Here is a 12603-nt window from a genome sequence, read left to right on the forward strand (position 1 = left end):
TTACAGGTGGGTTGCCGTAACTACCCGGCTTATACACTGATTCTGGGGCTCTAAATTCTGGGCCCAGACTTGTAGGATATGTGTATTACCCATTGAGCTATTTTGCCAGCCTCCTGGCACAAGGCCTACATAGGCAGTCCCTGTTCCTTATTTCAGTTCCATTACTGTTAGTAAAGATCTATCCTAAGTAACAGATCCATTCCACTACTGTAGAGTATGGAAAAGATTCTAACCTTGCCTTTCTGGAATTTTCCTTTTAGAGTCTTTTAGTCTCTAGAAGCGCTGAGCCCCTTGTAGGCCTTGGTGTTGTGGAACTGAGGATTTGAGAAGGTCCTCTGACTCCAGGCCTGAAAGGGTGATGAACCTCCGTGCTGATCTGTTATTATTTTCTGTTCAGCTCTGAAAGTTCAGCCTCGCAGCCACACCCATATGTTTCCAGAAGCCCTTGAGTCCGGGGCAGCGTCCCTGGCTGTGAATGACTCAGGACTGCTTGAAAGTTCAGTTAAGACCAGGAAGTCCTGAGTGTTCAGTGTTGGCATGTTGCTTGCTTGTTCTACTTGGGAAATCTCATTCAATGTCAGGCTCTGGGATGGACATGATCTTACTAACAGTAACTAGAGGTTGAGTGGAGAAAGAAGATGGTGAAGAGAAGACTGGGGTCAAAGTTGTCTCTGAACCTCTATAAAGTTGTATTTTGAGCCTTCATTGTCCTAAAAAGTGTAAGAATGGTTGCAATAACTGCATTGTTGGAACGTGAAACTACAAGCTAAGTTTCCCAGGGTTCTCCTACACTTCTGCATTCCTGGCAAATCCCTGCTCATTCTTCTGCTCTTGTTCTTAAAAGACTTGTGATCAGCAAGTCAAATAAAATGGAAGATGATAGGCTATTTGGATTTTAAATAAACAAAGAGTAATGTTCTTATGTAAGCATGTCCCACGCAGTATTTAAGATATGCTTACAAGTAAAATTAATTATCATCTACTTGAAATTCACGCTTTTTTTTTTTTTTTTTCAAGACAGAATTTCTCTTTGTAGCTTTGGAGCCTGTCCTGGAACTCACTCTGTAGACCAGGCTGGTCTTGAACTCACAGAGATCCACCTTCCTCTGCTTCCTGAGTGCTGGGATTAAAGGCGTGCGCCACCGCCACCCGGCTTAAACAAGCTTTCTCATGCTTTTTTTTTTTTTTTTTCATACTTGAAATTCAGATTTAACCTGGCATCCTGCTTCTGTTGTTGTTGATATCCAGCAGGTTCAGAGAGTTATTTCAATTTTCTTGTCTCTGTTGAGACTAGTCCATGAATGAGAAGGGAGAGCTCTGTAGCTCTGTTTGGAAGGGCTGACGTGACTTAATTCTATTATGTATGTAAGTTGTCTGGCTCTGAGCATAGCACATCACTATTATTCAGTAAGTAACAGATCCATCATGGGTCCAACAGAACCAATACTGTGAGTGTTTGGAAGGAGGAACTAGGGAATAAGGAATGAGAAGCAGAACTGCGTTGTGCTTTAAATCTAGGCATGGTGGTATATACCTGAAATCCCAGCACTTGGGAGGCTAGGACAGGAAGATGGTGAGCCTGAGGCTACACTGGGCTACGCAGTTAAGTTATAGGCCAGTTTCAGACACACAGAAACTCTGCTGCACAATAAACGAATATACAAATGAATTAATAAACACTGAGGCTTTTCCTTCACCTTGGTGCCCCCCCCCCATTATCTCCCTCCCTTCCAAGGCTTCAGATGCATACATCTTTCTTTTCTTCAAGTCTTCCAAGCCCATTCCTACCTCCTGGACTTTGCAGTCATTATGCCCCTCCTTGGAATGAACGTACTCGTCTGCCCTGGGCTTCCAGCTCAGGGCTGTGTCTCCAGAGAAGGCTTCCAGACTACCGTTCAAACCCAAACAGCTCAGGCTGCCACCCCTCCCCTCACCACTAAGGTATTTCTGGTTTGTTTCCTTCAGAGCACATCATCTCAGGCTGCCGAGGGAATGCTGAACCGTTTTATTTTGTTTTCTGTCTCCTCTATTTAACTGACTGTTTTACCAGGATAGAAATCGTTTGCTCTCTGCTGTAGCTCCAGGGGTCACAGCAGTGCCTCAAGCAGAAAGCATTCTGTCAATCCTGAGTGAATGGATGGCGACACTGGGCCTTCCTCAGCCATGTCTCTTGTGTCTGGGTTTTAAAGCCAATAGTTTGGGACTGAGGAGATGACTCAGTAGGTAAGAGAACTTGCTGTATAGATGTGAAGACTTGAGTTCAAACCCCTAGCATCCACACACAGCAGTCAGGTATGGCTATCTGTGCTTACAGCCTCAGCACTGGGAGACAGAGACAGGCAGATCCCTAGTGTGCAGTGGCCAGCCAGTCTAGCCAAACTGACCAGCTTCACGTTCAATAGGAGACCTGACTCAAGGAAACAAGGCAGATGTCTCTGGCCTCCACCTCAGTCCCATGCATAACACACACACACACACACACACACACACACACACACACACACACACAATTAGAATAAATGGTTTGAGTGGAGATACCTCCAAAATCATCTGCTTCTGGTCCACTGAGGGCCTATGTTGTGATTGTTTGCTATTTATTATGGTATGGCTATAGGTAGACTCCAGTAATTGGGGGCTGGAGTGTGTGTGAAGAGTTCCTTGGCTGAGAACTCAGTGGTGGTTAATAAAATGGAGTCAACTTGGACTTTGACTCAACTCAGAGACAGACCTCTAGGCCTATTGGTGAGGGATTATTGTCTTTTGTTTTGTTTTGTTTTGTTTTGTTTTTGGTTTGGTTTGGTTTGGTTTTTCCAGACAGGGTTTCTCTGTAGCTTTGGAGCCTATCCTGGAACTTGCTCTGTAGACTAGGCTGGCCTCAAACTCAGAGATTCACCTGCTTCTACCCCCTGAGTGCTGGGACTAAAGGCGTGCACCACCACCACCCAGCGAGTATTGTGATCAGATTAACTGAAGTAGAAAGCGCAACTCTAACCGTGGGCAGCATCATTTCCATGGGCCGAAGTTCCAGACAGTATAAAGGAAAGACAGCACAGCAAGCAGCGGGTTGCCTTTTGTTCCTCGCGGCTTGATGCAATATGATTGGTTGCTAATGTTCCCATCAGCACACCTTCCAGGACAGGGTAGATTGTACCCCCTCAGACTGGGAGCCCAAATAAGCCCTTTCTCCACGAAGTTGCATTTGTCAGGTATTTGAACATAGTAATGAGAAAAATGACTAACCCACTAAAAAAGAGGGTGCTGGTAGACTTAGAGACATCTGTCTCGGAGGTAGATGAGGCCCTGGACGAAGGTAAGTATTGCATAGCTGAACTGACTGGAACGAATCTGAGCATGCCCAGCCCTGAACAGTTCAGGCACTCAGCCGTGTCTGCCGAGAATGACACAGAAAACTCCTGGGCTTCTGCTGTCTTCCAGCCTTTTCTAATTAATCCTCAACCGCTAATACAAGTGGAGCATGACTGGCTTAATCTTAATTCCTTTACCCTTCACCCGTTTGAGCCGACTTCGCTGACCTTCTGCCATTGCCTATTTGCTTAATCTCACTCTGTCCAGAGGGAAATCCCTAAATACAGGGCATAACACCGGGAATATGAGCTGTAGGGAAAATTCTGCCTCCTCAGTTCTAGAGACAGTCGATGGATTGGCTGTGCGGCTGAATCGCCCTTCTCAGAACAGCACACACAGGACATATTTGTGCTGGCTCATGTCCCATGGATGGGGAAGTCAGGAAATTTACCACAGTGTCTGAGACAGAAAGGTGAATTCTCCTGACTCTAGACAATCCCCTTCCTGGCCAAAGCCCTGTCAGGCTGCCTTCAGGGTTGGGAGTCAGGGTGTGTGCACCTCTGAGGTCTGCAGTTTTCAGCTAAGCCCTTAGGGTCTGTATTAAATTCTCTTGTGCTGCTGTGACCAAATTACCTGACAGAAAGTACAGAAGGAGGCCATTGGGATGACTCGGGAACAACTCAAGTGTGATCCCCAGAAGCCATGTAAAGGTGGAAAGAGAAATTGCTCCACAGCTCCTCTCTGATTGCCACACGAGCACTGGCTCATGTCCCTCACTATAAACATCATGCCTCTCCCATAATAACAATAAATAATGTTTTTACTTGAAGGAAAGAAAGAATGCTTTGGCTCATGGTTTGGGGCTAGGAGTCCAGCATGGGGAAGGTGTGAAGGGACAGGGCAGGTCATATGGAGGCCATCGAGCAGGGAATGATGATGTCCCAGGTTGACTTTCCCCACTCCATGGCTTACTCTAGCTGGCCCACCAGCCCATGGGATGGTGCCACGGACATGTAGGGCCCACTTCAGCGATCCTCTCTGGAAGGTCCCTCACAGACACGCCCAGAGGTTTGCTTCACTAGTCTCCTAGGAACTTCTTGACCAAATCAAGATGTCAGTCAGAATTACAGTTAGGGACTCCTCAGTGGGGAGCTTTAGTCTTAGCCACTTGGTGTAGGCCTGGCATGTAGTAGCGCTTTCATAGAGTTTCATAGAGAGTTCTGGGATGGGGAGGGCCACTGAAATGGCCATGTAAAGCCTGGCAGTGGTGGCACATGCCTTTAATCCCAGCACTGGGGAGGCAGAGGCAGGCTGTGCGTTCGAGGCCAGCCTGGTCTACAAGAGCTAGTTCCAGGGCAGACAATAAAGCGACAAAGAGAAATACTGTCTCAAAAAACAAAAACAAACAATCAAACAAAAAAAAGAAATGGCCATATAAACTGTAATCAGCTTGTTATGAAAGGTGAAAATATCTGCCTACGATTCCAGCACCTGTGGGAGGCTGAAGCAGAAGGACTGGAGTTCAAGGTTGGCATGGAATATATGGAGAGATTGTACCCGAATAAATAATAGACTGGGTGGGAGTAGGGACTGAAAATAACAAAGCCTTTGGTTCACTGAGTGGACCCCAGTGTAACTTCATTGGGGCTTATGCGAGCAGGGCAGAGTTGAGGCCAGGGTCTAAGTGCTCCCAAGCTGTGTTAACTTTGAGTTGCGGATCCCCTTTCTGTGAGGTGGGCTGTTGGTCTCTCTCTCAAAGGCTGCTGGGAGGATGAAGATGAAAGGATGAGATGGACTGCCATGGGCAATGCCCACTGGCATCTTCATGGTTATGCCCTCACGGTTTCCATTTACGTTTCCACCTTGGGCTTCGTTGCCCTGAAGCGTTTGTCCTCTGTGGAAGCCTCTCAGGCCTTCTTCTTTTGATGGATGCTGGAGGTGTACATGATCACTTCAAATTGTTCTGCCCTTGCCAAAGGGGAAACAGATGAACAGCAGGGGCTCTGAGATGCTCCCCCGTCCTTGTGGTTATTGGCTTGTCTCTGCCTTCTCTCAGGATGAGCATTTCTGTAACTTTGTGGATGAACTCACAGAGTATCAGACCAAGAACATCCTGGCTTCCCCTATCATGAATGGGAAGGACGTGGTAGCCATAATCATGGCTGTGAATAAAATAGATGGACCTCACTTCACCAAGAGAGACGAAGAGGTAAGACTGCTTGAGATTGAGGACATCATGCTAGCCCATTCCTCCTGCTCATGGAATTCCCCAACCTTGCCACTTGGTTTGGCTTTAGTCCCCCCATATATAAGATATATATATATATATATATATACATATATATATATACATATATATACATATATATACATATATGTATATATGTCAGGAGGACAAGCCAAGTATGTCATCCCATGCCTGTAATTCTGTTATTGAGAAGCTGGGGCAGGAGTATTGTTACAATTTGGTGGTGCACAATTATAATTATAATTGTATAGCCTGGTCTATATAATGAGTTTTAGGGCATTGCATACTATATATTAGACAGACCCTGTCTCAAAAACTAAGAGAAAGGGGGCGGGGTCCATATGCTAATCTCTGAGGGAGGCAGGGGAATATGACTGTCCAGACATTGGATTTTGGAGTTAGGAATGAGAGGTATTTGTTCTGGATCTTCCAGAATCTTGTTGTTTTATTTGGACAAATCACTTTTCTTCTCTGAACCTATTTTTTTAATTTGTAAAGTATCGGTGATTTCACAGTGTCTACCTCAGAGTGGCTTGTAATGATTGGGTAACATCCACCAGTGACTTAACATCGGGCCACCAAGTTCAATAAATACTAGTTATTTTCATTAATACACTCTCAATAAATCAACAAGCATGGTGACTTTCCATTCATGCGGCCACTCATGGTTCAACTGCGCAAACTGCCTCTGTGCAAGTTTTAACGATGGTCAGACATTTGCTGGCGGCGGAAGCGGCCAGAGGAAGGAATTCTCTGTCTCATCTGCTGTTTGAATCTGTAGATTCTTCTCAAGTACCTCAACTTCGTGAATCTGATCATGAAGGTGTACCATTTGAGTTACCTGCACAGCTGTGAGACTCGGCGTGGCCAGGTGAGTAGCCTGAGCATGTCCTTCTACTGAAACATTGATATCATCAGGGCAGTAGGTGTGAAGGTACTGTGAATCCAAGCCGTGCCTAGTGGGAGTGCCCTGTTTTAGGAGGTGACGGATGCATATAAAGTTGTATCCTAGAGCAGTCGAGCTTGGATTTGAACGTTTGCTCACTAATGAGCTGGCAGACCTTCAGCAAGTTGCTAAACCTCTCTGACAAGGTGGATACGTAAGATGGGCCTGGTGGTGCAAGCTTGTCAATCCAGCACTCTGGAGGCAGAGGCAGGAAGATCAGGAATGTGGAGGTCAGACTGGGCTACTCAAGACCCTGCCGAAACGAACAAGCAAAGCAAAACAAAACATGGGAATAATTATATATCATTCTCAAAAGAATGTTATCAAAATAAATAAGAGGACATATGTAGGGTACTTCAACTGCTTATTATTTATTTTATTGTATGGTTTTTGCAGTGTTGGGGATTGAACTCAAGACCTGTATTACTGATCTGCATCCCTAAACCCTGTGCTTAATATATATCATTAATAACACATGAGATAAAATAAATGGAAAAAGTTTGGACCCAATGCCTCAGTTTTTTCCACCTATAAAATGGGGCGAATGAGCCTATTTCTCTAGGTTATTGTGAGAGTTAAATGGAGTAAACTAGAAAGCCTTGCAGAATTGTTATTTTCTAAGAAACTTTCAACAACTCTGATCATTCTTTTTCAAATGTTTGCAGATACTGCTGTGGTCTGGGAGCAAGGTCTTTGAAGAGCTCACGGATATAGAGAGACAGTTCCACAAAGCCCTGTACACAGTCCGTGCTTTCCTCAACTGTGACAGATACTCTGTAGGCCTCTTAGACATGACCAAACAGAAGGTAAGACAATTTCAAGGACACCAGATTCACCTAGCACAGGACACAGCCTGGGTGAGTCTGCATGGCTGTGGAGGATTTTACACGAGCGCTAGGGAGACAGCTCGGCTAGTAATGTGCTTGCCTCAGAACTACGAGGACCTGAGTTTGACTCCCAGAACTGATGGGAGAGGAGCAGGCCATACATAGCACAGGTGTAGCGGTCAGAGGACGACTTTTGGAAATCAGCTCTCTCCTTCCATCGAAGATTCTGGGGGATTGAACTCAGGTCATCAGGCTCTCCTGGTAAGTGCTTTTACCCTGGAGCCATCCTGCTAATGGCTTTGCAAGTGTGGACCCAGGTCCTTTGCTGTCTCACAGACATCCCCTGCTGTCTCACAGATGATGTCCCTGCTGTCCCGCAGATGTCCCTGCTGTCCCACAGATGTTCCCCGCTGTCCCACAGATGATGCCCCCTGCTGTCCCACAGATGTCCCTGCTGTCCCACAATGTCCCTGCTGTCCCACAGGTGTCCCTGCTGTCCCACAGATGTCCCTGCTGTCCCACAGATGTCCCCTGCTGTCTCACAGACGATGTCCCTGCTGTCCCACAGATGTCCTCTCCAAATCAGTGCTTTTTTTTTCTTAAAAGCATGTTTTGGTGAATATAAATCAGAGTCATAGTGTAGTCTAAGGAATCAATTTTTCTTATGGCTAGTGACTTTTATGAAGCCACTAGACTGTTTAAGAAGTCTTTTTCTAGCTCCCAAGAACAGGAAGGTATTTATTTATGCCAGTCCATGTAAGCTTTATTTTTATGGAATTTACATGTAGCTCTATAGTATGCCAGAAAAACTTAATGTATACTGTGATACATGATAAACATTACTATTTCACGTGGACACCCAACCTACCATTACCTCATCTGGAAAAGACCCGCTCTTCCCCATTGCTCTAACAAAAAGGCCACCTGCTGTCACCATCCCGTTGAAAAGCCCATCTTTCCCTGGCTTGGTTTCTGGAATCTCTACTCTGTTACACTGGTTGATTTTCTATTATTCTACAGTGTCATACTGCCCTGATTTCAGTATGCGTGTACAATGTCTTGATGTTCACTTGTGAAGAGATCTCTGAATTTGGTGTTTTATGTTAGAGTTCTTCACTATGTTTTATAGCTCTTGTAGTTTCTCCCTGTATTTCCTACCTTTTCACAATTAGTAACTTCAAATTGAGTATTTCTTTTTCTCTACCTGCCATTCCTAGCAGCAACTGAGTTATTGCTTATCTTCTTCAGGAGATATTAAATTCTTCTAGGGCAGCGGTTCTCAGCCTTCCTAATGCTGTGACCTTTTAATACAGTTCCTCATGTTGTGCTGACCCCCAACCATAAAATTATTTCGTTGCTACTTCATAACTGTAATTTTACTACTGTTATGAATTGTAATGTAAATCTTTCTTTAGAGATAGAAGTTTTTCAGTGGGGTCGCGACCCAAAGGTTGAGAATCCATGTTCTAAGGTCTGTAGTGTGTTGTATGCATCATAAACAAGTTGCAAACAGGACATGGGGCTTTGGTAGGTTCCCAGTTCACATGGTCACCCAGGCTGGAATTTCCTTCTGTTGTCAGAAATCTAGCAAAAGAGTGCATCTGGACAGAAGGCCGAGGGTGTGGCATCTGAACTTTCTGTGAGCTTTCCTTCTGTTTGCACTCATCAGGATGAGTGCTCTCAAAGGAAGAAGGCATAAAGGGTGGCATCTACACACAGCAATGCAGGGCTAACAGGTCACTATTTGTCCCCAAGTGTTAACAGTTCAATGATCAGAGAGAGCCCTGGACGAGGAAAACCTTCTCTGGACTTTGATCTAACACAACCTTGGTATCTCCGCATGCAAAGAACACCAGCAGACAAGCCACAGATGGAAAAGCCTGTGTAGTCTTAGTGGCTTCTTCTCCTAAACCTTCTTTCTGGTTCTTTCTTTTCCCCTTTTTCCTTTCTTTCTTGAGATAAGGTCTCTTGGATCCTAGTCTTGAACTTGCTATGTAGCCAAAAATGACCTTGAACTCCTAATCCTCCTGTCTCTACTCCTAAGTGCTGGGATTCCAGGCAAGTGCTTCGACACTCATTTTATTCCATGCTGGGGTCGGATGGAGCACAGGGCTTTAGGCATGCTGGCTGTATTAGTTAGGATTTCTATTGCTGTGAAAAAACTCCATGACCATGGCAACTCTTATTAAAAGAAAACATTTAGCCGGGCGGTGGTGGCGCACGCCTTTAATCCCAGCACTAGGGAGGCAGAGGCAGGCGGATCTCTGAGTTCGAGACCAGCCTGGTCTACAAGAGCTAGATCCAGGATAGGCTCTAGAAACTACAGGGAAACCCTGTCTCGAAAAAAAAAAAAAGAAAACATTTAATGGGGGTGACTTGCTTATAGTTTCAGAGGTTCAGTTCATTACCATATGGTGGGGAACATGGAGGCATGCAGGCAGGCATGGTGCTAGAGAAATAGCAGAGTGTCCTACATCTTTCAGGCAACAGGAAGTTGACTGAGACATCACTGGACAGCATCCTGAGCATAGAAAACCTCCAAGCCCACCCCTGTAGCGACACATTTCCTCCAGTAAGGCCATATCCACTCCAACAAAGCCACACCTCCTTATAGAGCCACTCCCTATGAGATTATGGGGGCTCGATTACATTCAGACTGCCACACTAGGCAAGCGCTCTACCAACCGAACTCCATCCCCCACCCGCCTTTCTCTATCTTCCTCTTGTGTCTTAGGTCGTGGTAAAAAGAAAAACTCAAGATAAAGTAAGTTCAGTAAGGGATGATTCATGAATCAGGTGGCCCCCAGACAGGAAACCATCAAGAGCGCAGCTGTACATGGGCAGTGAACTCTTCTAGGGTGGATGGAATAAAGACAACTTAATTGGCTACAGCCACACATTTGTCTGATGTAGGTGTAATCTGACCGGTTGGCTGTCTGTGACTAACTAAAATTTAATTTGTAATAGAAACATGTCTCTTTGGTTATTACTCCAGAGCTGGGGATGGAGCCTAGGGCCTTGTACACGCTAATCAAATGCAGTGCCTGAGTGCCAGCCCAGCTCCTGCCCCAGCCTTTTTATTTTTCTTTCTTTTTTTTATTAAATTATATAATTTTACAAATTCTCACCTCCTCCCCTCCTCCCACTTCCCTTCCCCTCCCCTTCCCCCTCCCTCTCCAGTCCAAGGAGCAGTCAGGGTTCCCTGCCCTGTGGGAAGTCTAAGTTTCTCCCCCATCCATACAGGCCCAGCCTTTGTTTGTTATGGAGGGGTATATGTTGGAGTGCTGGAGCCCAAGTACAAAGTCAGGCTCGGGAGCATGCCCTGCTTATTGCGTTTAATAGCTTTCAGGGGCTTTTGAATGTTTTTTTTTTTTTTTTCAACACTTTAATAGTCAATAGCAACATTTCTGGAGTTGACGGTGGCATTGTGTGGTTTATTTTGAGAGCTCATGTTTCTCACCACTGCTGTTGTCATGATGCCTCTCTGATTGGCAGACACTACTGCAATGTGATCATACAGCTGCGTCTCATTGCTCTATTAGGTCTCATCCAGATGCTTCGATTGTTTTCCATAGAGACCCTACTCTGTAAAAAAGTATTTGTGTGTGTGTGTGTGTGTGTGTGTGTGTGTGGTTTGTGTATATTTCCGTGTGTGGGGGGGGTATGCACAAGCCACCATATGTGGAGGCAGGGAACATCTTTGGGTGTCAAACCTCTCCTGCCAGGTTGACTGAGATAGGGCCTCTTATTGTTTGCTATTGCGTGAGACAGGCTGGAGAACTTCTGGTAATCCTCCTGCCTCCACCTCCCATTTTGCCCTAAGAGCACCGATATTATAGACATGTGCTACTATGTGCTACTTTACCTGGGATCTCAGGATTTGAACTTGCGTCCTGACACTAGCTGGCAAGAGCTTTTACCTACTGAGCCATTTCCTCAGCCCCAAGACCTCATTTCCCCATCTAGTGTCCTACAACACTGGGGACACCCCAACTCATCACCTGTATTTCAGCTTATTAGACAGATCCTGTTTATCCATGTTTAACAAATAAGAATATTCTCTGACTTCGCTCTTCCAGGCAAGCTCAGGTTTCAGTGATCTTTCCGCATTCCAGCTTCAGTGGTAGGCAGCTCATATAGGCTTCTCTTTATAAGAACATGTGATTATTGTTTTATTTTACTTCTAGGAATTTTTTGATGTGTGGCCAGTTCTGATGGGTGAGGCTCCAGCCTACTCAGGTCCCAGGACTCCAGATGGAAGGGTGAGTCACTTTGTGGTCTTCTCCATAGGCAAGGCTTGGTGGGGTTCTGCTGAAGGACACTCATTCGTCATTTGTCTCTATCATCAGTCACTCTGTCGCTTCTCCTGTGTGACAGTAATTCTTCACACCTTTCCAACCCTGTCACTTACAAATGTTTAATATCTTGCGGGAGTGTCGAGGGGACCCAGAGGAGCAGATGAGGCAGGAATTGATCCCCACATTCAGCAGACAAGAATGAGTCCAGAGATGTCACGCAGTTGACTTGAGGGTCTTCCCAGCAGGAAGTTAGAGGCAGTTTGGAGCTAGAAAAGAGGTTTCAAATCTAATCCAGAATGTTCAAATTGGTAGCCAGAGCACAGTCCCAACTACTTGATACACTCGTTAGCTGCCTGCATTTAAGTTCTTGTTTGTTTGGACTTAAAAAAAAAAACAAAACAAAACAAAACTGAACTGGTGGATAATGATAGTCAAATTTTTTCATAAAGTGTTCTCAGTTTTTGAAAAGATTGGAGAGTTAGATGGGACCTTTAAGCCCACAGGATAGATTTGATTGGAGCTACGTCACAGCTGCATCGTTAGAAAGTAGCGTGAGCTACCTAGTCAGCCATCGTTCACACTCCGGGTTGGGTGCTCCTGTTTGCCCCTGACCCCTCCATAATTCAGGGTCACAGGGTATCATGTAAGCAGGTTATACATGCAAATGCTATGGTTGCTCGGGAAAGGGAAGGGAAAAGAAAGTCAACACTGACTCTGAATTTCCGAACCAGTTAGTGTGTCCGCTGTTCATGTGACAGGAAGTTCAGTATGGTGGCTCTGGCAGCGTTCCTTTCAGATGGTAGCTGGGTAGTGTGTGCCTTCTAGGACACTACATAGAAACACAAGAGAAGCCCACAAAAACCCACAGACATACCAAAAAATGGCCTTGGCAAAGACTAGTCAGCCTTGTATTGTTGTTCATTTAAGAATGGGAAAGAATGGGCTGATGAGATGACTCAGCGATTAAGAGCACTGGCT

The 12603-nt window shown here is 45.3% G+C and overlaps 1 protein-coding gene across 1 annotated transcript in view; it reads left to right on the plus strand.

Annotated features, from left to right (window-relative positions):
• Nucleotides 1–12603, plus strand: part of Pde6a (phosphodiesterase 6A) — a 61071-nt gene that overhangs the window by 4436 nt on the left and 44032 nt on the right. Inside the window, 4 exon segments of the mRNA XM_038330647.1 lie at nucleotides 5363–5515; nucleotides 6336–6425; nucleotides 7166–7306; nucleotides 11515–11589. Coding sequence (XP_038186575.1) covers nucleotides 5363–5515; nucleotides 6336–6425; nucleotides 7166–7306; nucleotides 11515–11589 — 459 coding nt within the window.

Source organism: Arvicola amphibius, chromosome 5, assembly GCF_903992535.2.
Source record: "Arvicola amphibius chromosome 5, mArvAmp1.2, whole genome shotgun sequence".
Classification (NCBI taxonomy): Eukaryota; Metazoa; Chordata; class Mammalia; order Rodentia; family Cricetidae; genus Arvicola; species Arvicola amphibius.